This window comes from Papio anubis, chromosome 2 (genome assembly GCF_008728515.1).
Source record: "Papio anubis isolate 15944 chromosome 2, Panubis1.0, whole genome shotgun sequence".
NCBI lineage: Eukaryota > Metazoa > Chordata > Mammalia > Primates > Cercopithecidae > Papio > Papio anubis.
The window spans coordinates 152,034,650-152,059,563 of NC_044977.1; the positions used below are offsets into that span (position 1 = coordinate 152,034,650).

At 41.4% G+C, this 24,914-nt stretch overlaps 1 protein-coding gene across 5 annotated transcripts in view; it reads left to right on the forward strand.

Moving 5' to 3' along the window:
- Nucleotides 1–24,914, forward strand: part of NMNAT3 (nicotinamide nucleotide adenylyltransferase 3) — a 110,072-nt gene that overhangs the window by 32,500 nt on the left and 52,658 nt on the right. For 2 of the 5 annotated variants that reach the window (XM_031663726.1, XM_031663724.1), the window contains exons 2-3: nucleotides 6,923–7,022; nucleotides 17,290–17,438. Coding sequence is in view for 3 of the 5 variants with exons in the window: in XM_031663724.1 (XP_031519584.1) it covers nucleotides 17,330–17,438 (109 nt within the window). In the remaining 2 variants the exon portion in view is untranslated. Of the gene's footprint in view, nucleotides 1–6,922; nucleotides 7,023–17,289; nucleotides 17,439–24,914 lie in introns of those variants that run through there. The other 3 variants (XM_009201612.4, XM_009201613.4, XM_009201614.3) reach the window with 3 other exon arrangements.

A 24,914-nucleotide genomic window follows, 5' to 3' on the forward strand; every position in this document is an offset into this window, starting at 1 on the left:
TTTCTTAGAGCTCCACATTTTCACACTCTGCCCTCAGCTCTTACTCCTCAGCCTATACAACTTTCATTCTAGCTTCACCTTTCCCCAGAGTTAAATTACCTCTACTTATGTTGTTTTTCTTCCTTGTTTTGCTGGAACACATCCTCAAAGAACTTCTTAGAGTGACTGAGAGGTAAACTTTGGGTCCTTTCATATTTTAAACTGTATTTGTTCTATTCCTGTACTTAGTTGATGGTCTAGATTTAAAATTGTTTTCTCTCAGTATGCTGGTATTGCTCATTGCATTTTTGCATGCAGCATTGCAAATAAGAGGTCAGGTACATGCCAGTCTTATTTGCATTCTTTCTTAGAGCTCCACATTTTCACACTCTGCCCTCAGCTCTTACTCCTCAGCCTATACAACTTTCATTCTAGCTTCACCTTTCCCCAGAGTTAAATTACCTCTACTTATGTTGTTTTTCTTCCTTGTTTTGCTGGAACACATCCTCAAAGAACTTCTTAGAGTGACTGAGAGGTAAACTTTGGGTCCTTTCATATTTTAAACTGTATTTGTTCTATTCCTGTACTTAGTTGATGGTCTAGATTTAAAATTGTTTTCTCTCAGTATGCTGGTATTGCTCATTGCATTTTTGCATGCAGCATTGCAAATAAGAGGTCAGGTACATGCCAGTCTTATTTGCATTCTTTTGCAAATTTTTTTCTATTCCCTAGAAATCTCAGAGCTGTTTTCCTTATTGTTAGCGTTCTTTTATTTCAGGCCAAATGTGTCATCAATTAGGTTGATGTTGGTTGCAGCTGTCACACCAACTAAAATTGACTTCATGATAAAAAGGGTATTTATTGGCTTACATAATTGAAATGCCCTAGATGGGATGAGATGGGATTGACTTTAGGAATAGTTTTATCAGATCTCTGGTGCTATTTCTCTGTGATTCTCTTGGTATAGGCAACTGGCTAAATCTTAAGACAACCCTGATAGAACAGAAAACAAGGAATCAAGGCAGAGATTGACAAGCAATGCAATGGTATCGAAGCCTGGCATCAGAGAAGGCTTAACAAGGAGACCTTTAATTTTAAATGTTTGATTGTGATAAAATACACATAATATAAAATTTAACATCTTTGTCATTTTTAAGTGTATAATTCGGTAGTGTTTAGTGCATTGATATTGTTGTGTAAGCAATCTTCAAAACTTACCTCACAAAACTAAAAGTCTATACCTTTTAAATAATAAGTATTCCTTCCCCCTCTCCTCCCAACCCCTGACACCACCATTCTACTTTATCTTATTAATTTAGCTGTTGTAGGTACCTCATATAAGTGGAATTATACAATAGTTGTTCTTTTATGACTGGCTTATTTTTACTTAGCATGATGTCCTTAAGATTCATCTATATGGTAGCATATGTCAGAATTGCCTTCCTTGTTAATGCTGAATAATATTTTGTTATATACATGCAATGTGTGTTTTGTTTTTCCATTCATTTTGTTGATCCATTCTTCTGTTAATGGACACTTGGATTCCTTCCACCTTCTGGCTACTGTGAATAATGCTGCTGTGAATAAGAGTGTACAAATATCTGTTTGTATCACTGCTTTTAATTCTTTTGAGTATATACTTAGAAGTGGAATTCCTGGATCATATGGCTATTCTATTTTTAATCTTTTAAGTAACCTCCATACTGTTTTCTATAGCAGCTGCACCATTTTACATTCCCACCAACAATGCATGGGAGTTCCCATTTCTCCACATTCTTGCAACACTTGGTATTTTCTATTTTTTAGTTAACAGTCATTCTAACAGATAGAAGGTGGTTTCACATTGTGGTTTTGATTTTATTTCCCTAGCTATTAGGGATGTCGAGAATTTTTTCATGTGCTTGTTGGCCATTCATATGTTTTCTTTAAAGAAATGTCTACTTAAGTCCTTTGCCCACTTTTTAATTGGGTTGTTTGTTTTTGTTGTTGAGTAAAGGAGACCTTTTATGGACAGCCTTATATGTGCTGAGTGTTGGGGAGCAAAATTTAACAGAGAGAGATGGATGGAAAGGACATTCTAGGCAGAGGGTCCAGCAAGATCAAAGGCATGGAGGTGTCAGAGTGCAGTGTACATTCAGGTTTTTTCAAGTCGCCAACCTGTGTCAGATCATAAGTTACAGGAGGGAAGCAGCCAGCACTAAGGCAGGAAAAGCAGGGCTGCCTCACCCTGTGAAGAGGGGGAGTGAGGACACTGCAGTGAAGGAAGCCACCCTATGGAGCGATCAAGAATGTGGAGATCGTTCTACCAGATGCAGGGCTGCCCTCATCAATGTCCCCATTGTGCCCATGGGACACTGGATGTAGTCCAGAGGGGTCTGTTAAGAGGTTCTGGAGGCAGCTTTCCCTGAGGTTTAGTTCTCAGTGCCAACCAAAAATAATGTTCATTCAAAGTAAGTCACAGTGCCAACCAAAAGTAATGTTCATTCAAAATGGTTTCTGAAAAGTTCCCAGAGCAGCGCCACAGTGGGGCTCAACATACCATCCTTTCCTAGGCCCCATACACCAAGGCCTCCTCAGGCACAGGTGCAGTCTCTCTTTAACTGCAACCCACATGAAGTTGCTCCCTTGATGTTAGGGACCAAATTATGCAGAAGATACTTATCTTTGCACACTGGGATCACATTTGGCCCATGAAAGTGTACACACCATTAGAGAAAGGCAAGATCCGAGGCCTCTTGAGGTGTATCTCTGGATGCTTTGGGCCACACACCACCGAACACCTGACCAGCAGGAGCTTTACCAATAAAGGTATTTTAGCGGTTTATGTAATAATAAGTCTGGAGAAAGGTAATACTGTACAAGGTTAATATAGTTCTCTAGGCCTTCCCTTTGTGGTCATAGGAGGGCTGTAGCAGCCCCAAGCATCGTATCTCTACGCCACAGTGTCCAGGGGAGGCAGGTAAAAGAAGAGACAGAAAGGGGGATTTCTCATCAGTGCTCTTTATCATCTAGGAGAATATTTCCTGGTTTCCAGGTACTTTCTTTTGCATCTCATTGGCCAGAACTAGGTCACATGCCCATGCCTAACCAATCGCTAACAAAGAGCATGAGACTTCCATGGTAGGTGTGGTGCTGTGGTTCTTATGCCGCTTATCCCTGAAGCAAAACAAAATTGGTGTTTGTCAGCCAGAAGAAAAGGGAATTGTTGGGCTGCAAGAAGAACCAGCAGATTCTCCTGGGCTGTATCACACTTACTCTGGAACATCTGCTCGTGGAAGACAGTGTAAATCATTTCATGTCAGCCTACATTTTATTTTATATGTAAATTATTATTTTATTGAGTCCAGCACATACAGGTGAATGCTCATGAGTTGGATGTCTGTGGGCTGAAGCTTCACTGTCTTAATTTTGGTGCTGATACCTTCATATGTCTTCCCTGGGCTTTATCCCAGCCTCCAAGAGTGCAGTGTTCTTTAGTTCCTCTGGCCTAACTATAACCTAGCTCTGCCTGTTGACCTTGAGGCCCAGGGATATGACTGGTCCCCTGGGGCCAGGCCCTTTCTTTCCTATCCTCTGGACAGCCTCTCTGTTCCAACTATAGAAAATGCTGTGCTTGTGGCATGCACACTCATAGGTCAACATGTATCACAATGGCCTAGAAAAAGAGCCATCAGCTAAGATGTAGCATAGCAGTTCAATACATTAGTTCTTTGGAAATCACAGAAGCAAATTAAGCTTTTGCTGATTTTTAAATTCATACACAGTAAGGGAAGTCAACAAGTCCTCATCTCGTGGGAGGGAGCCTGGTATGGGGTTAGCTGGAGGGTTGTGTATAACTTACTGGCAAATGTGTCAAGCTTCTTGATACTTGTTAACCTATGCATAGGCTTTGGTGGGAACATGGACAGGACATGTTCTGCCAGTTGCAGTTGTGGATTCTGAAGCAATAACTGCAGGAAGAAACAAAATTAAGTTTGTCTGCTTAAGAATCATAGAGACTACAGTTGTTACTTATGCACTGCCCACCATTCAGGCCTAATTTCTAGCTAACACAATAGTGATTATGCATACCATTAAATATATGTTAGATGAACTCAGTTAAAATTTTTAATTAATCACAGCCTCAAATCTGACTCAGGCCTGCTCTGACTTCACAGATCACTGCCTAGATTTGCAGTTATCTGCTTATCACCATGGCAGTCTACTCATAGCTCAGTGAAGAAGAGAAGCTGGGCTGCTTGGCATATAATTTCTAGGAGGAAATTATGTTACATGAGATTGGAGAGAATGGCTCTGGACTTGGTTATGTTGCACCCAGTGAACGTATCAGGTGAACAGCTCTCCTTGGTCACCATGTCTCTTGCCTGCACCTCCCCACTGTGATTCATGGAGCCTCCACTGGCCTGTTCAACCTTCATGGAGAGCCTGGCCGAGTTTCCACCCTTCCCAGATATTTCAGGATCCTGTTGTTATCCTGTTAGCTTAAGGAACTCAGTAGTAGTGGCAGCTTGATTTCTCTTTGAGTAAATGAATGAACAAACAAGCTAAAACAAAGTGACCTTTTTTGTTAGGATTTTTAGATTGCATTTTAGGGCTGATCCTAAGAGGATGTGAGAACTTAGGGACAAGGCTGACAGTAGCATAAGGGAGACAGCTGTCACCCTATATTCCTCAGCAATTTTTCTTTCTCCTTTATCAGAATCTTCATTTCTTAAAACCAGAAAGCAACCTGGATGATCTGAGTTTTCCCCTGATCAGGCTGCTTTTTGCCCACTCAGAAGGGACACTAGCTCCTTCTGTCTGACCTCCTTCTGTTAACTGGAATCCACCACGCATACTGATGATCATGGTACGATTTCTACTAGCATGTTCCTAGGACCGTTATGCATGCATAGTTTGAGAAAACCTGTCCTGCTGGTGCATGGGACTACAGACTCCCACCATGCACTGTCCTCACTGGGAAAGGGGTTCTCCTGATTCTGTTTCCATGTGAAGACAGCTGGACTGTGGCTGTGTAGACAGTCACTTTTATCTGAGTTTCTTTCTGATGGAAATAAATTGTATTATGTATGGAAGGAGTGTGGTCAGGGCCTCATGAACTCTAGTATCTCCTCAACATCTTTCTCTTCTCAATTGTCCATCCATCTGTGGATTTCCTGGTTCACTAGAGGAAGTCCAGAATTGACTGCTGTCTGTAAAGAACCATAAAAGGTCTGAAATTTTACCCTACTTGCAAGCTAACAAGTTAACCTGCCACTGTTTCATGGATGCTGGCAGAAGACATGAGACTCCTCCCACAGAGACAAAATACTTTATTATTCACGGCGACAGCAGTAGCCAAATGTCAGCATTTTCTTGTGCCATTTTCTGAGCTACAGTTCCCACAGGAGGACATGACGATGGCCACACAATACCCATACTTGCAGTGGATTGTGTAATGGGAGAAGATCCCTGGGCTTCGGAAACCCAGTTATTTTATCAGGGACAATAAACATGTCTGTCTTTTGCTCCAAAGGGGGACATCATCTCATCATACTAGACAGTAACTCTGCCTGCTTTTGCCCCAGCAGGAGACGATATTGGTCTTCCAAGGCTGCTGTTGGCTATTCAAATATCCATGAAAAGAAGTCCAGAACAATCAGCAGCCAATGCCTTACTTGAAAGACATGCAGAAACATGAGCAACCCATGGAGAATTGCCTCCCAACATCGTTTTTGTCTTGACCTCATCTATACATTCAATTTGATTATTCCACACACGTTTTACACTACTCTGAGCAAGACCCTATGCTTGGAGCTTGGGATACAAAAATAAAACACATTCTTTGCCCTCAAGAAGCTCACTCTCCAGTAAGATAGATAGGCAATGAATAGAGGGTAAGGTAGGATGGGATGAGATGTAAGAGAGAAAGGTCTAAGGGGATGTGGAAGGCGCAGGAGAAGACCCAACTTAGCTTAGAAGGAATAGGCATTGAGAGCTTTGTAGAAGAGGTAAAGTCTAAGTGATGTAGCCATTAGCCTGGCACAGATGGGTGAGAATGAGTGAGCACTCAGGACAGAATGAAAGGCAGTTTGACAGAGCAGCCATAAGGAGGGGTTTGGAGGGTAAGTAGCAAGCCTTGGGGGAAAAGGTCACGACCAGGTAAGGGGCTCTGGATGACACCCTAAAGAATTTCAACATTATCCAGAGTGGAACTGATGGGGAAGAGATTAAGCAGGGAATCAGCATGTTAATGTTTGTGTTGAAAGATCCCTTGGGCAGCTACGCAGAGGATGGATCAGAGGTGAGACTGGAAAAAAGAGACGAGCTAGGAGTACATTCAGATCCAATTGAGAAATAATGAGTCCCAATCTAAGGCAGGGACTGTGCAGTTTGAGAGAGGGATGAGCAATAAAGATATTACAGAGGTGGAACTATCAAGGCAGGGGAGGGAGAAGAGCCACATGGCTGCCAGTTTTGTGATTTGAGCACTAGAAGGGCCATGGTGCCGTCCCCTGATGTCATTATGAACAATTGCTTCTGCATTTTGCTGCTACACAGGGAAGCCCTCAGGGCTGTAGATGGCACAAGATGCTTTCCCAACACTAAATGTGGCATATTGCCCACTGTTAGACTGGAGTGGGAGCCTTTGGATGGACCCCAGGTTGGGTATGGGCAGAGGCAGGGAGAGGATAGAGGAATCAAATATTACCTCTAAGGTGGGAATCAGGAATCAGGGTCTTTGGATGGGACTCAGCCAAGGCAGCAGATACAGTTTATGGGGTTAAAACAAAATTTAAGTTTGGAAGGGAACTGACACCCCAGATTAGGAGGCACAAATTCTCAAAAGGGAAAGCAAACCGGGTAAAGAAGAAGTGCCAGATGCTGAAGGCAGTAATGGGGATGGGAGGGTGGACAAACCTGGGGCTCTGCTGTTTTGACTTGGGGAATATTTCTTCCACAGCTACCTGCTTCAGCCTAGATCCTGCCATGAAGTGGGCTGCTGCTCCCTGGCTCCCACTCTGTTCTACTTTTCACTCTTACCTTGTCTCCCAATGAATAAGGTAAATATCTCTTAAAGTCATCTTCCACTCTGCATTAGACCCAGTGGGATCCCTGCCCTCAGGGGTTTACAGTGTGCTAGGCAAGGAAAGAGTGGGGGCTCAAAAATATAGACTAAAAATATTTGTCTGTATCTAGACATACAGTATATCACCTTTACAAGGTTAGAGGAGGGAGCTCTGACTTCCAGGTGGGCCTTGCAGGAAGCTCCACAGGAGAGTTAGCATGGAAGAGAACATTCTAACACTAAGAAATGGCATAAACAGAGGCCCAAGAAGCAGGAACGTGCAGAAGACACATCAGAGAATGGTAGGTGATCCCAGCTTGACGATGATACGGAGTACTTGTAAGGAATAGAGAAGGTGGGTGAGAGACAAGTAGGAGAGGTAGAGTGAGGCCAAAATCTCCATTTTCCGTATGGGTCACTAAGGCTGAGACTGACCGATTAAGTCATATAGTAAGCACAAGGCTATTTGCCAGATATTTCTGGCTTTCTACCTTCAGCACATGGAGACGAATTGTACTTTCTAGCTCACTGTAGTTGCGTGGGATCTATAGAGGTGACATGTGGCAATTTGGGGCCAAGCGTAAAGTTGCTGGTGAGGGACTTTCCAGAGCCTTCTTTCTCTCTACTATTGTGACTAACTGCATTCCATGTAGTGGCTGGTCTATCATCCTGAGTCATGGATTGAGGGACAATTTTGTCGATGACACAGAGCAGAGCCTTCAACCCGTGTGGAATGGGTATATATTATGAACATGAAATAAACCTTTATTGTTTTAAGCCACTAAGATTAAGGGTTGTTTGTTAGTGCAGCTTACCTGGCCTGTCCTGATTGATACACTTAGTCAAGATAACTCGGTTAGGAAGTACTTGTTGGCTTTGATTCCATGTCTGTCTTGTCATCAAGCCAGTGTCAGGCAGATGCCCATGGACCTTTAGGGGCCCATAAACAGGGTCAAGTCTGGAGCTGTAGATTTGGACATCACTTACACAAATGTGGAAGGAAATGGAAAGAAAGTAATAGAGATTTAGTCTGTGGGCTTTAGGGGTGAGGCTTCTTGCCCTCATGTTCTTTCTGTCCCACAGGTTTGTAGTCAATTCCACGTGGTCTGTTGATAAGTAGGACATCACTGCTGCCTGCAGGGTTTGGTGGTTCAGAGATGCTGGCTTGAGTTTGTTGACAGCTGCACACTCATAACATTGCTAAAAACTTCATAAACTCTGATATCTGGAAATAGCCCAAGTGATTTGAGGTTTTGCTCACTTGTAAATGTTTGAGTATTGTGTCCACAAATTGCAAATTGAGTAACTCAATTTTGAGGCACAGCTGTTATTTGGAAAAGACCCATCTAGGAACGCAAGCTCCTTGCAAAATAATTGTGCTTCATTTTTGTCAAGTATCAGAAAACCATTAAACTGCCAAGCCATATGGCAAATGCCCACTAGAAGCAGAGTGCGACAACGAGCCATAATGAATCTGTTTTGGGGGAGAAGTAGATGGGACAGCGTCTGGTTTTTGTGATCTACAGAAAAGATTCACTGCTGTACATTTCAGCCATCCAGAGTCCTGAGTAAGGATTTTTCCTCCCATGAAAAATTCATGTAGCAAATTAAGTTATGGTAGTTTTTGTTTTTTCCTTAGGTGAATTTTTTCCCTTTCAAACAATGTCCATTTGAGTTTCTGCGTATAAAATAGACTTAACTGGGGCAATAGAAAGTTCTAAAAGTTTACATACTTTTCCATTTTTATATACTAACACAAGAAACATTCATTAAATATTGGCATAGCAGTTAGAATTAGGTTTAGCTGTGTATAATAGAAAAATGGAAAATAATGGTGGCTTTGAAGATCGTTTCTCCCCCAGGTAAAAGAAACCTGGAGGTAGCAGCCTGGGGCTGGTATGACAGCTTCAGGGTCATCGAGTCCTGGTTTTCTCTTGACCTATTCTTTGTCAAACCTGGAGTTGGTTCTTGTCCTCAGGGTCTAAGATAGCTACCATACTCCAGCTATCACATTCCTGGTAGCAAGAGTAGAGAAGAGGAGAAAGGCATGCCTTTCCCTTTTAAGGACAGTGCCTGACCTAAGATCACTGGCCAGACCTTAGGCATGTGGCCTCAGCCTACTGCCAAAGACACTGGGAAAGGTAGCAATATGCCCAGCTGAAGGCAGGCATTCTGTGACTAAAGAGAATGGGAGAATGGATATTAAGGAGTCACCAGCAAACTCTATCCTACCAGAGGTCCTTGATGCTTGTTCTTCCTGCTAGATTATAACCTTCTTGAGGACAGGAACAGATTTTATTTACTCCTCTATCTCCAGGGCACTAGCACAGTAGCTAGTAGGTTGTGTTTTTAATTTTCTGCTATTTGCATTCCTAACAGCAGACCCAAAACACTCCTCACCTTCTAACCCCCTTTTCTGCCTTCTTTGTCCAAGTTGACAGGTCAGCTATGATTTGAGGCATATTTATTTTTCATCATTAGAAAATGTTACTTCTACCAGAATGATATTAGACTGTCTGTTCCTGTGTTTTTCAATAGTGACTCTAAATTCCAGAGACAAGAGATACTTAGAGGAGGATTGTTTTATTGGAGCTAGACAAATGACTGCAGCATTGGTACTTGGGCTTGACCTTCCTCATCAGCACCCTTCAGTGGTGACATCTCCCAGGCCGAGCTGGTCTGAGTGAGCTGACTAATGGGTAGAAGGATGCCGAATGTGTGTCCAAGGGCTGGCAGGTCTTGATCATGGGTAACTAGAAAAATGGGAGGTCTTTTTCAAACAAGGTAAAGAACTGCCTGGAAGCTGGTATACAGAGTGGCAAATTATGTTTTAAAGACAATGAAAGACAAAGGAGCTAATATTTCTGGAGAACCCTCTGTGGGCCAGGCACTGTGCTAGTTGGGTCACCTCCAGTAACCCTCATGAGAGTTCTAAGAGGTAGATATAATTATCTCCATTTTCTATGTGGCTCACTGAGCCTTGGGAGGTTGATTGGACTCTTTACCAGAAAGCAAGCACAAACCCTTCCCTTCCAGGCATGTTGAAAGAATTAGCATTGATGTGTGTGAAGTTTTTAGCACAGTGCCTAGCCTATTACTCAATAAACCCAGTAGCAGTTACTCAGATGTACTTTATTGCAGCAATTGAAACTAGTCCCAAACTCATGAGTATGGCATTGCAAGAGATCTCATTCCACTCCCTGTGCTCCTTCAAATCTTTTGAAATTTCTCGAAACTGAAGAGTGGGCTGCCTGCTTTCCTGGGAGTCTCATAATGAGGATGAATGCTTAATTGACATGTTTGTGTCCTCCAAGGGGTGGCTGGCAGAGGATCCTCACACTGACAAGGAAGGCATGCTTTGCTTTTGTTTTTAGCAGCATTGTGTGCCCGTAGCGACAGCAGGTGAATCCAACAAAGTTAAAAGGGAAAACTACTGGAGTTCGCATGAAGGTTGATTGCCCTGGAGAAATCGACACACGCACACAGATGGAAATGGTTTCACCGAGTCCTGAAAAATGTGGTCGTCAGCCCCACGTACAAACCATGACTTGTGTTTTCTTTAAGATGAGGAGGCTGGTCAAGAGGTCTGTGTAATGAAAGATGTTTGTAGAATCCATTTCCATTCTGCCTGAAGCCATCTGCTTTATGTCTATAATAAACAGGGATGTTTTCAGCCACTTTCCCAGGCCTGGCCCATTAGAAATGCTCACCGCAGGGAAAGGTAAATTAACTGCCTCCCAAGCCATGAGCATTAGCACATTACATCTGCAGTGACGGCACTTAACCTTCCCGGGTCGCCTTCCTTACTGTGCCTCTGTGACGGCCTGTGACAAATGGGCTAAGGGGTGCACACTAGGTTAGAACTTAGTACGCATGGAGTATTGGCCAGTATCACATTACGTGGTGAGCCAGGTGAGATGTGAGCAGTGGAAGAGACCATATTCCAGGAAGATGGAGGCTGCCTGGCCTTCTCCAGTCAGAAAGACCTGAGGGCAACTGGAGCCGTTCTGAGACTTTCTGATGTACCCACTGTCCCTGAAACTTCCTGATGCACTTGAGTACTCTTTCTGAAACACAGACTGAGCAAGTCACATCCCTGTTTAAAATCCTTCAGAGGCTTCCTCCTTGCCCATAGGATAAAATCTAAACTTCATAGGCACCCAGGGTCCCTCGTGATCCTTCTACACTCTGCAGCTTCATCTTGAGCCACTCACACATCAGCTCCTGCCCACACGTGAGCCATACTGACATCTTTCAGCTCACCCCCCACCTTCAGCTGCTGTGTCTAGGCCTTTGCAGCACTATGCCTTGTGCCTGACACAGTGTTCGCTATCTTCCCCAGCATCTCAATTCCCTCTCCATTCCTGCTGTAGCTGGAAAGTCCTTTCTGACAGCCTGCCACTAAAAAGTGTGTTAACTTCCTATGGCTGCTGTAACAAATCACTGCAGCCATAGGAAACTAATGTGTGGCTTAAAACACCACCAATTTGGCCAGGCGCGGTGTCTCATGCCTGTAATCCCAGCACTTTGGGAGGCCAAGGCAGGCAGATCAGCTGAGGTTGGGAGTTCGAGACCAGCCTGACCAACATGGAGAAACCCTGTCTCTACTAAAAACACAAAATTAGCTAGGCATGGTGGGACACACCTGTAATCCCAGCTACTCAGGAGACAGAGGCAGGAGAATCACTTGAGCCTGGGAGGCGGAGGCTGCGGTGAGCCGAGATCATGCCATTGCACTCCAGCCTGGGCAACAAGAGCAAAATACTGTCAAAAAAAAAAAACAAAAAAAAAAAAACCACAAATGTATTGCCTTCAAGATTTGTAAGTCAGAAGTTTAAAATGAAGGGGTCTGCATTCCTTCTAGAGACCCTGGGGACAGTCATTTCCTTGCCTTCTCCAGCAGCTAGGGGTCGCTTGCATTGCTTGGTTCATGGCCCCTTCCTAGCACCTCTCTCTTCTCTGACGACTGCTTCTTTCATACATCTCTTTCTCTGTTTATGTAGCCCCGTTGCTGCCCTCTTTATGGGGGCCTTCAAGATAAAACTGAGTAATCCAGACTACCCTCCTCATTTCAAAAATCTTTATGTAATCATGTCTGTAAAATCCCTTTTACCATGTAACATAACATATTCACAGGTTCCAAGGATTAGGACACGGTCATTTTCAGGGGCCAATTATTCACCCTCTCACAGTGAGGTGTTAAGCCCTGAACCCTTTCCCTGGGGTTATTGTCTGTTGAATTGTCCTTCCCATAGATGACTGGAAGCTCTTTGAGGGTGAGGGCTACATCTGCATTTCCTCCTATTGCATCCTACTGTCCAGTCGAGGGCCTGGCCACTAGTAGATGCTTAATAAACAGTTGTTCACTGAGTAGTTGGCAGGCAGGGCAGTGCCAGAGACCTGGCTGTTGTGGAGAAACTGGATGGACTCTGAAAAACAGTGCAATGAGCAATGTCTAGGCAGTAAAATCTGGAAGGAATTGTCTGGACCGTCTTGGCAAATGGACAGCCATCAACCTCCAGTTCTCTAGGGCAGAGGGATGACCTCGGTGTCAGTTTGCAGGAGGCCAGCATATCCCTGTTGACAGGATCATGGTGTTAAAGAGGGCCCAACAGGCAAGGATGTCTTTTTTAAATTTCAGATTGAGTGAAATTTTAAAAAGTGAAATGGAGCTTTGGGGAGAGATATTGTGTACCTTCAGGGAGCCAGAAAGTTCACTTTATATCTCTGGAAGACTCATTCCATTGACTGGGACAGAACCAAAGAGAAGAGGTAGCCATCTGACAAAAATACTTGGTTAGGGATAGACATTGACTCTCTTGTTCGTTCCACACACATTTCCTGAGTACTTATTGGTGCCAGGCACAGTGCTAGGAGTTGAAAGGACCAAGATGAATTTAAAAACCACTCTCTAATCACTTGAGCCCAGGAGTTTGAGGCTGCAGTGAGCTGTGATTATGCCACTACACTCCAAACTGGAAAAAAAAAAGTGAGACTCTGTCTCTTAAAAAAAAAATTTAAAAATAAACACCTCTAAGAGATTATCTTCCACTTGGAGAAGAGCAACATGCATAAAAAGCAATGACAATTCTCTGGTGAAGAAAGAAAAAGGTGATAAAATGTGAAAAACAAGTACAGAGTTAGCATGATAGTGGGGGGCTATTGGGGGAGATACAAGGTAAATATTCCAGGGAGAAAACCTTGAAGGCAGATCACCAGGGTGGCAAGGATGACGATGGCATTTCAGGTGGTCATGACTGCATTTGCAGAAGCAGCATGTTGTGCTTGAGGAGTGGGACGAGATGCTCTCTGATGACTATGGAGTGGGAGGCAGTAAGCTGGAGAGGGGGCGGGAGCCAAAGGTAGAACCTGTTTGCCTTGTCTCCAGTTTAGTGATAAATTCCAACAAGCCTGTACACCACATTCTCAACTTGTTAAATCCTTTAGCAGCAATTATTACTCTGTGGCCTCCATTAAATGCTTATTGATGAGAAGCCTTTCCCAATAGCAAAAGTCTCCTTCACTTGCTCCGTCTCACTAGATATTATTAGATGATAAGGGCAGATGGGACACTTTTATGGCATGCATCTTGCCTTGTGTCTGATGAGACTGGCACTCAAATCAGAGCCAGTTTATTGTCCTGGTGCGTCCCTGGAGTGAGTCCATTTTAGCCCTATCACTGTATTTCTCTGGGTTTGGCTTGGGAGGGTACTTAGTTGAAGCAAATTGGAGTGTACAAATGGTACAGGTGCACTGACCCTGTTACTGATCCTGGGAATGAATGCACACTCACTGTGTCCTTCAGCCTGCGACGTGGCCCAGACAGAGCACAGTCTCCATTAGAACAGTGTGGCTCAGTATGCCCACAGCAAAAAAAGAAAAAGCAAGAGGCACTTAATAAAGGTCATTTATTCTCCTTCTCAGCATCACATTTCATTGCTGTTGATGCCACCATTCAAACAAATGTTCTAATTTACAGTTTCTGGGAACTTTTGGAAAAATGGATGAGAGCCCCCAGGTTACTTGAGATGCTACAGTTACATGTTTTAATGGTTCTAACAATGTATATTTTGTCAAAATGAAATAGAATTTTGAAAGACTTCATAATAGTTGTAAAAAACAGCCACCTTTTCAGTTACAGTCATCATGAGGCTGCTCTTGTGAATAGCTTGGCACACTTTGCAAATATCTCATTAAACCATCCAATCTCCCTAGGAAAAAGCTAGCAGCAGCTTGTTGACTGCTTTCTTCCCACACAGTAGGGGGGATTCCTGCTGCCTCAAAGGAAGTGTGAAGACACCACGGCCCACCTAGGCTGAGAGTTTTTCATCTTCACACTGTAGCTCAGAGTACACACCCTCCAGCCAGCCAGTGCCCTGTTTCAGTCTTCACTGATCCCTACTCTGGGCCAGGCTCTGTGCTTCGAGCTGAAATCCCAGGATGGAGAAAACACCACTTCCTTTCCTAAAGGGTTTACTGTCCAGTGGATAGGAAAGACATATAAGCAGGCTTTTTCAATAAAATGCGGCATGTGATTTATTAAAGGTAAGTCAGAGATGAGTTAACCTAAGCTAGATGTCAAAGAAGCCGTCTCAGCAGCCTTCCACCCTCCCAGCACCCAGACACTTGTATCCCCAACTCTGTGGCAGCCACGGTGGATTAGTTAATCCAGTTTCCAATACCCTTTCCCTTACTGTTCTCACTAGAGAGGCTGTCAAGCTAAATAGATGCCTTTCTAGCCTTTGTTGTAGCTAGAGTGGCCATGTAACCTAGTTCTGGCCAATGAGACAGAAGCAAAATTTACAGGAGGTTCTAAAAAAGCTCTTGTGTTCTTGATTAAGAGGAATAGCTAATCTGGTACAGCTTCTTGCTCCTCCTTCTTGCCTTTATTGAGGTTATGATGGCTGTAGCTGCAACAGCAATCTTGTGACCATGAGAGAGAAACTGAAAGAATTGCAAGTCATTGTTGAACCCATGATCTAATATCATTAGGTGCCTACTTCCAGACTTTTTGTCATGTTAGAAACAAATGAACCTCTCTTTGTTTAGACCACTGAGGTTAGGCTTCTGGTATTTGCAGCTAATATATCCCTAACTGATATAGGTACCTAGCAAGTAATTGATAAATAGTGATTGAAGTAATAAATAATGTAATCATATGAATTGGGTCTTAACATATTGGGATGTGCTGGGGGGTTTTCTGGTTGGAGGAAACCAAAATAGCCTGTACAGAAGGTTGAAGCAGGAAGCCATGAAGATGTCACAAAGAAGTCCTAACAGGTAGTTCATTGTTGCTAGAATATAAAGTAGGAAGCTGGATGAAAGCCTGGAGAAGGAGATAACATGGGCCAAATTGAAACAGTTTCCTTTGATACAAGCAGGGTCCCAGGTTCCTGTGACTGAGCACTCTACATGTTGCCCCCAGAACTATAGGATTACAGCTAAGACCATCATAGCAAGATGAACAATAAAGGCAGTAAATGCATTCCTCCTGTTGGTTGCTGTATTATCTATTACTGCATAACCAATTATACCAAAATGTAGCAGCTTAAGACAACACATTTATTTATTATTTTTATTTATTATCTCACAGTTTCTGTGGGTCTTGAATCCAGACATAATTTAACTTATAAAACCTGTCTTATAAAGCTTCCGTCAGTGTTCACAGGGTTGCAGTCACATCTGAAAACTTGACTGGGGGAAGATCATGCCCACACTCATGCACATAGTTGTTGGAGATCCAGTTCCTCACTGGATGTTGGCCACCAGAGGTCTCTCTCACTCCCTGGGCCCATGGGTATCTCCATGGGGCAGCTCACAACCTGCCTCCTGGCTGCATCAGGGTGAGCAAGTGAGAAAGCAAAAGAGGTGAGCAAGAGGGAAGCCAGAGGCCTTTGGTAACCTTAGCTCAGAAGTGGTAACCACTACTGCTGTATTCTGTTTGTTGTAAGCAAGTTTCAGCCTATACTTAAGGGATGAGATTACCAGTGAATTCTAGAAGGATCACTGGGAGCCATCTTAAACACTGCCTACCACAGAAACACCGCCATCTCCTTTCTCCTCCTGCTCCATCAGGGTCAGCAGTAGCAGCATCTTTCTCACCATTGTTGTCATCATCACAACCACAGTGATTGTTTATTAAATGCTTCTTCTGTATCAGGCACTTTCCATATGTAACTATCCTTACTATAACCTTGTAAGAGTAAGTAACTTATCCCCATCTTGCAGGTTAGAAAACTGAGGCTCAGAGAGGGTCTGTGGTTTGCCCTAGGCCTCACAGCCAGTGAGAGGCAGAACTAGGGGTCACCCAAGGCCCACCTCGAGGACGCAGCATCTCAGAGGCAAGAGAACCATGTCTGCCAGCCAGTCCTGGAGCCTGGGCTGTTTCCTTCTTACTTTTAACCTCAACAGAGTGAGGTCAGAGGGTGGACTGCACCCTCTCAAAATGGTTGGGCCCCAGATAAAGGACAATATGTGAGATCAGAATTCAGTCTGCATATTAGATAATAGTCCAGTAACAATGTTGGTTTCCTGATTTTAATCATTGTTCTGCAGTTATGTAACAAAGTGTCTTCATTCTGAGAAAACACATACTGAAGTATTTAGAGGTAAAGAGATTTTATGTCTATGACTTACTCTCAAACATTTCAGAAAAAATATTTATAAACAGGTATGTATGTGTGTGGAAAGAGTGAATGATAAAGCAAGTGTGGTAAAATGTTAACATTGGGGAATCTGGATAAAGAGTATAAAAAATTTTGTATAAATTTTGTAACATTTTTTCAATAAGTCTAAAATTGTTTCAAAGTAAAAAGTATTTTAAAAGTGCTAATCTACTCTAGGACCTTGTGAGATCTATTAGGATTACCAGAAATGACACTGTGGGGGTCTTCTAGCCCTCCTTCTGACCCCAGGGTGATCTGTCGGAGCCCAAGGAGGATATAGAAGTTCAGAACAGAACATGGGTTCTGGGATCAGGCTGCCTGGGTTCCAGTCCTGGCCCAGTAGCTTCTAAGGTCCCTGAACTGTATGAGTAACCACTCAGGGTTGTTAAAAAGGACTTGGCAAGAGAAGGATATACCTTGGCATAGCACTTGGCGTACTTCATGGCCCATGGCAAACCCTCCTTAAATGTTGTTTTAATGGCCTCCTCAGTCATCTTACAAGTTGAGAAGTAATGGTCTGTGTATGGTTTAGAGAGACTGATCTGGATAATTGTCTCAGTGCTAACTCCCTGACATGAGCTTTTGTCCCCATAAAAGCAGGGTGGCCACTGCAACGGGTGTGGATGTGCCGGGCAAGATGAAGAGCCGAATCCCTGTGGTTCTCCTGGCCTGTGGCTCCTTTAACCCCATCACCAACATGCACCTGCGCTTGTTTGAGGTGGCCAGAGATCACCTACACCAAACAGGTCAGTCAGGGGGCCCTGAGTCCAACAGAAGAACTGATGGGTTAGGCTTCATGGGGCTTTTCTGGCTGCTGGCATCACTATTATTAAAACAGCTCAGTTTATTTATTCACAGCATAACTAGAGGCATTTTTTTTTATCATATTCAAAGGGTTGATGCTTATAGTCTTGTGACATGTATACAAGTCATACACCTTGCATAGACCTGAACACATCTCAAGGTCTGCCCTCCCTGCCCACCTCACATTGGCAATGAATGACAACAGGCCCTCTATAGAACCTGTGCCACAATCAGGGCATCCTTTCTGGTACTCCCAACATCTACCTACACAGCCAGATGAATAGGTTGCATGTGCCTTAGAAAGCTCCTGATACTCTTCAGAGGGTAAGCAAATGCTTGACAACGGGCATTTTGACATTTTCTCATTTTAAAGAATATATCTTAGATTATTACAAATTAATAATCTTGTATATAGGGCATTTCCAATACAGATGGCATGACTTTGACAGAAATATTTAATCAGCTGAAAATATATAATCTGAGGATGTTTCATCTCCTTGACTTTCTATTTCATTATTAAAGGAGTAAAGTGACATTTATAATCTGCATGATTGTTTCTGAAGAATATAAGTAATGTATCTGTTGGCTATCAAGTATATATGAAATTATTTACTTGTATATTTATGAATGTATTATGTATTCATATATGTATTTTGTGTTTCTATATCGTTTGTAAAAGTTTTCCTTTAAGGACATTGTTTTTATACCAGAATCGATTCCTATTTACTTTTAATATAGCAAAAAGTATTTGAGTAACGTGGAAATCATTTCTTCAAAGAAATAATGCATAAGTATTAGTTTATTTTAAAGGAAATATCTTTATTTTAAAAACACATTTTTATTTAAAAAGTGAAAGTGAGTGTCTATCCTTGATAAATAAATAGCTTAGTAAATAATAGGAATAAAAAATATTCAAACAATTCATTAAAACTAGTTGGTGGGCATTTTTAGACAGTATACCAAAAAGGAAGTATAAATGGCCAACAAATTTAGGGAAAGATGCTTAAAATCACTAATAATCAAAGAAAGTGCAAATAAAAATGTGATAAACTATACAAAGTGATAAGCACCACCATGAGGGCATCTCCTGTGGCTGCTGGAACACCACAGAATTGCCACCATCTGCCACTGGGCTTATAGTTAGTGCTCAAAAAATATCTGTTGCAGGATTAAATAGTTTTAGCCTATGAGACTGGCAAAGATTAAAGATGGACCAAATTCAGTGCTGGCAGAATAAAGAAGCACTGGCAGTAGTAGGACTGTACTGGTAGTAATAGGATAAATTTTGAGGACAATTTGGTGTTCTGTGACAAAAGATTTAAAGTCTCTACCCATACTCATAATGAAGAGAAAAATGAACCAATGGAAAGCAAACCAGATTTGATGCAGATGTTATAATTAGCAGACAAAGACTTGAAAACAGTTATTATAATTACGTGCTATATGTTCAAGTTAAGCAGAGATATGGAAAATATAAAAGGACCCAAATCAAACATCTAGAATTAAATACTACAACCTGTGAGATGAAAAATACACTGTAAACAATAAAAAACAGATTAGACATTACAGAAGAAAAGGTTAGTGAACTTGAAGATATAATAATAGAAACTATCTAAAAATACAGGAAGAAAAAATTTTTAAAAAGAAAGAATAACAATGAGATATGGGAGAACTTGAAGCAACTTAATATACTTGGAATTGGAATCCCAGAAGGAGAAAACAAAGGAAGAACTAGAAAAAATATTTGAAGAAATAATAACTGAAATTTCTCCAAATTTTATGAAAACCCACAGATCCAACTATCTGAACAAACTCCAAACACAAGAAACATTAAGAAAACAACACTGAAATATATAATAATCAAATTTCTCAAAACTGGTAATAGTCAAAAGCAACCACAGAACAAAAATAAAGATGACAGCAGATATCTTGTTACTGAATTTACCAAAAAAGAATTTAGTGTAATAACATTGTTAAAGAACTGAAAGAAAATACTGTCGACCTAGAATTCTATATCCATTCCATATCCGGCAAAAATATCTTTCAAAAATGAAAGCAAAGTAAAGGCATTTTCAGATACTCAAAAGCTGAAAGAACTCACCACCAGCAAACTTGCATTACAAGAAATGCTAAATTCTTCAGGCAGAAGGAAAACAATACCAAACAGAAACATGGACCAACACAGAGGAATACAGAGCATTGGAAATGGTAACCACATGGGGCAATTATGTAATATTTCTTATTGATTAATTTTCTTTAAAAGGTAATTAACAGTTTAAACAAAAGTAACAATACACTGTGGGATTTATAACCTATGTAGAAGTAAAATATATGATAACAGTAGAATAAAGGCTGAGGGGGTAAAAGGGAATATACATAAAGTGGTATAACATCACTTAAAGATAGACTGTAAGAAGTTAAAGATATGTTTTAAACTCTAATGCAACTGTTAAAATGAAACAGTTAGTGTTAATAAGCATACAGAGGAAGTAAAATAGAATTGGAATATACTCAGTTAATTCAAAAGAAGAAAAAGAAGAAACAGGGAACAAAAAACAGATGAGACAAACAGAAAACAACATAAGAGATTTAAACCTAACTATATCAATAATCACATTAAATATAAGTAGCCTAACAACTTCTGCAAAGAGGCAGACTGCCAGATTCAATAAAATAAGCAAGACCCAACTATAAACAAGAAGCATACTTTAAACATAGAAACCCAAATAGGTTAAAAGTAAGAGAACAGAAAACTGTCCTATGCTAACACTAATTAAAAGAAAGCTGGAGTGGCTATAGTAGTATCAGAGAAAGTAGATTTCAGAGGAGTGAATATTACGAGGGATAAATAAGGTCATTTCATAATCATAAAGGGGTTAATGCTTTAAGCAGAAGTAATACGCTTTTTGCACTTAGTAATATAACTTCTAAATATATAAGAAGCAAAAACTTATAGAATTGCAAGGAGAAATAGACAAACCCACATTTAGAGTCAGCTATTTTAATGCTCTTCTCAGTAATTAATAGAATAAGCACACAGAAAATTAATAGAGGACTTGAACAACACTATTAAACAATTTGACCTAATTGACATTTATAGACCACTGCATCGTACATCACAGAATACACATCCTTCCCAAGGGCACACAGAACATTTACCAAAATAAGCCATATTCTGAACCATAAAACAAGTCTCGGCCTGGTGCGGTGGCTCACGCCTGTAATCCCAACACTTTGGGAGGCCAATGTGGGTGGATCACCTGAGGTCAGGAGTTCGAGACTAGCCTAGCCAACATGGTGAAACCCCATCTCTACTAAGAATACAAAAATCAGCCAGGTATGGTGGCACGCACCTATAATCCCAGCTACTCAGGAGGCTGAGGCAGGAGAATCGGCTTGAACCTGAGAGGCACGGGTTGCAGTGAGCCGAGATCATGCCACTGCACTCCAGCCTAGGGAATGGAGCGAGACTCCATCTCAAAAAAAAAAAAGTCTCAATAAATGTAAAAGGACTGAAGTAATACAAAGTGTATTCTCTGACCACAGTGGAATTACATTAGAAATCAATAACAGAAAGAGCTCTGGAAGATCTCCAAATATGGAAATAAAATAACATACTTCTAAAAACTCATGGGTCACAGAAGAAATCAAAATGGAAATTAGAAAACGTTTTGAACTCCATGAAAGTGAAAACAATATATAAAAAATTTAGGATGCCACTGAAGTAGTACTTAAGGAGAGTTTTATAACACAAAATATTATATTAGGAAAAAAATGGTCTCAAATCAATGATTTCAACTTCCACCTTAATAAGCAAAGGAACAGATGAAAAACAAAATAAGCAGAAGAAAGGAAATACAATAATGTGCCACACTATGACATTTCAGCAAATAACAGACCATATGTACGACAATGGTCTCATAAGGCTGTAATGGAGTTGAAAAGTTCCTATTGACCAGTGACATTATAGCATCATGGCTCAAGGCATTACTCATGTTTGTGGTGATGCTGGTGTAAATAAACCTACTGCATGACTAATCATATAAAAATCTAAAAAGTCTACCATAGACCAGGCATGTTGGCTCACACCTGTAATCCCAGCACTTTGGGAGGCCAAGACAGGTGGATCATGAGGTTAAGAGATCAAGACTAGCCTGGCCAAGATGGTGAAACCCCATCTCTACTAAAAATACAAAAATTAGCCAGGCCTGGTGGCGCACGCCTGTAATCCCAGCTACTCGGGAGGCTGAGGCAGGGAATTGCTTGAACCTGGGAGGTAGAGGTTGCAGTGAGCCAAGATCGAGCCACTGCACTCCAGCTTGGGTGACAGAGCGAGACTCTGTCTTAATCAATCAATCAATAAGTCTAGCATATACAATTATATACAGTACATAATACTTGATAATGGTAATAAATGACTAAGTTACCGATTTATGTATTTACTATATGTTTATCCTTATTTTAGAGTCTATTCTGTTTGTTAAAAAAAAAAAAAAAAAAAACACCTCACACCTGTAATCCCAGCACTTTGGGAGGCCGAGACGGGTGGATCACACGGTCAGGAGATCGAGACCATCCTGGCTAACACGGCGAAATCCTGTCTCTACTAAAAATACAAAAAAACTAGCCGGGCATAGTGGCGGGCACCTGTAGTCCCAACTACTCCGGAGGCTGAGGCAGGAGAATGGCGTGAACCCAGGAGGCAGAGCTTGCAGTGAGCCGAGATCACGCCACCGCACTCCAGCCTGGGCTACTGAGCAAGACTCTGTCTCAAAAAGAAAAAAGAAAAAAAAAAGTTAACTGTAAAAGAGCCTCAGGCAGCTCCTTCAGAAAGAATTCCAGAACAAGGCATTGTTATCATAGATGACAGCTCCATGCATGTTTCTGCCCCTGCAGACCTTCTAGTGGGACAAGATGTGGAGGTAGAAGATGGTGATATTGATGATCCTGATCATGTGTAGGCCTAGGCTAATATGTGTGTTTGTATCTTAATTTTTAACAAAATTTACAAAGTAAAAATTTAAAAATAAAACTTATAGGATAAGGATATGATGAAAAATATTTTTGTATATCTGTACAATATGTTTGTGTTTTAAGCTAAGTATAATTACAAAAGAATCCAAAAGTTTAAAAAGTTGACAAGTTTATAAAGTAAAAAAGTTATAGTAACCTAAAGTTAATTTATTATTGAAGAAAGAAAAATATTTTTTAAAATTTAGTGTAGTTTAAATAAACAATGTTTATAAAGTCTGTAGGAGTCTACAGTAATATTGTAGTCCTTCACATTGACTCACGCCTTGACTTACCCAGAACAACTTCCAGTCCTGCAGGCTCCATTCATGGTAAGTGTCCTATCAAAGTATGGTGTTTGTATACATATTTTGAGACAGAGTCTCGCTCTGTCACCCAGGCTGGAGTACAGTGGCGTGACCTCAGCCTACAGCAACCTCCACCTCCCGGGTTCAAGCGATTCTCCTGTCTCAGCCTCCCGGGTAGCTGAGACTACAGGCATGCACCACCATGCCTGGCTGATTTTTTGTATTTTTAGTGGAGACGGGTTTCATCATATTGGTCAGGCTGGTCTTGAACTCCTGACCTTGTGGTCAGCCTGTCTCAGCCTCCCAAAGTGCTGGGATTACAGGCGTGAGTCACCGTGCCTGGCATGTTTATCTTTTATACCATGTTTTTTACTGTACCTTTTCTGTGTTTAGATATGTTTAGAACATTTCTCAAAAAAAAAAAAACATATACAAACGGCCATCAGGTATATGAAAAACTGCTAAACGTTACTAACATCAGAGAAATGCAAATCAAAACCAACATGAAATATCATCTTACCCATTCAGAATGGCTATTATTAAAATAACAAAAAATAACCAATGTTGGTGATGATGCAGAGAAAAGGGAACTCTTGTAAACTATTGGTGAGAATGTAAACTGTAACAGCCATTATGAAAAACAGTAGGGAGATATCTCAAAAAACTAAAATTATAATTACTATTTAATTCAGCAATCTCTCTACAAGGTATCTACCCAAAGGAAAAGAAATCAATATATCAAAGGGATACCAGCACTCATATGTTTATTGCAGCACTATTCACAATAGCAAAGATATGGAATCAACCTAAGTGTCCATCAATGGATGAATAGATAATGAAAATGTGGTATATATACATAATGGAATACTATTCTGCCATAAAAAAGAATGAAATCATGTCATTTACAGCAACGTGGATGGAACTGGAGATCATTATCTTAAGTGAAATAAGCCGGACACAAAAAGATGAATATTACATGTTCTCACTTTTATGTGGGAGCTAAAAAATTTGAACACTTGGAGGTGGAGAGTGGAAAGATAGTTAACAGAGACTGAGAAGGGTGAGTTGGGGAGGAAGTGGAAGAATGAAGAGAACTAGGTTAAAAGGTACAAACATGCAGTAAGATAGAAGGAATAAATTCTAGCCAGGCGTGATGACTCATGCCTGTAATCCCAGCACTTTGGGAGGCCAAGGTGGGTGGATCATTTGAGGCCAGGAGTTCAAGACCAGCCTGGCCAACATGGCAAAATCCTGTCTCTACTAAAAATACAAAAATTAGCTGGACATGGTGGTGCACACCTGTAATCCCAGCTACTCGGGAGGCAGAGGCATGAGAATCACTTGAACCTGAGAGGCTTGCAGTGAGCCCAGATCATGTCACTGCACTTCAGCCCAGGCAACAAAGCAAAGCCCTGTCTCAAAAAACAAAATGAAACAAAATAACAACAATGAAAAACTGGGCCAAATATTTGAACAGACACTTCACCGAAGAAGACATATGGAAATGACTTCTCATAGCATTAGGGAAATACAGATGAAGATCACAGTGAGATACCACTGCACCCCTATTAGAACGACTAAAATTAAAAACTGATTATACCAAGTATGGCTAAGGACCTGAAGCAATTGGAATTTTCATACACTGTTGGTGGGGATAGAAATAGTGGAATGACTGTGGAAAATAACTTTGCAGTTTCTTAAAAGTTAAATATGGCCAATTGCATGGCTCATGCCTGTAATCTCAACACTTTGGGAGGCTGAGATGAGAGGATGGCTTTGAGGCCAACCTGGGCAACATAGCAAGACCCTATCTCTACAAAAATTGAAAAAAAGTAGCCAAGCTTTGTGGTACATGCCTGTGGTCCTAGCTACTCAGGATGCTAAGGCAAGAGGATTACGTAAGCCTAAGAGTTCAGAACTGCAGTGAGCTATGATTGCACCACTGCACAGTGTCATAGATGACAGCTCCATGTGTATTTCTGCCCCTACAGACCTTCTAGTGGGACAAGATGTGGAAGTATAAGACGGTGATATCAGGACGACAGACTGATATCCCATCTCAAAAAAAAAGTTAAATATGCATTTACTATATTACTATAT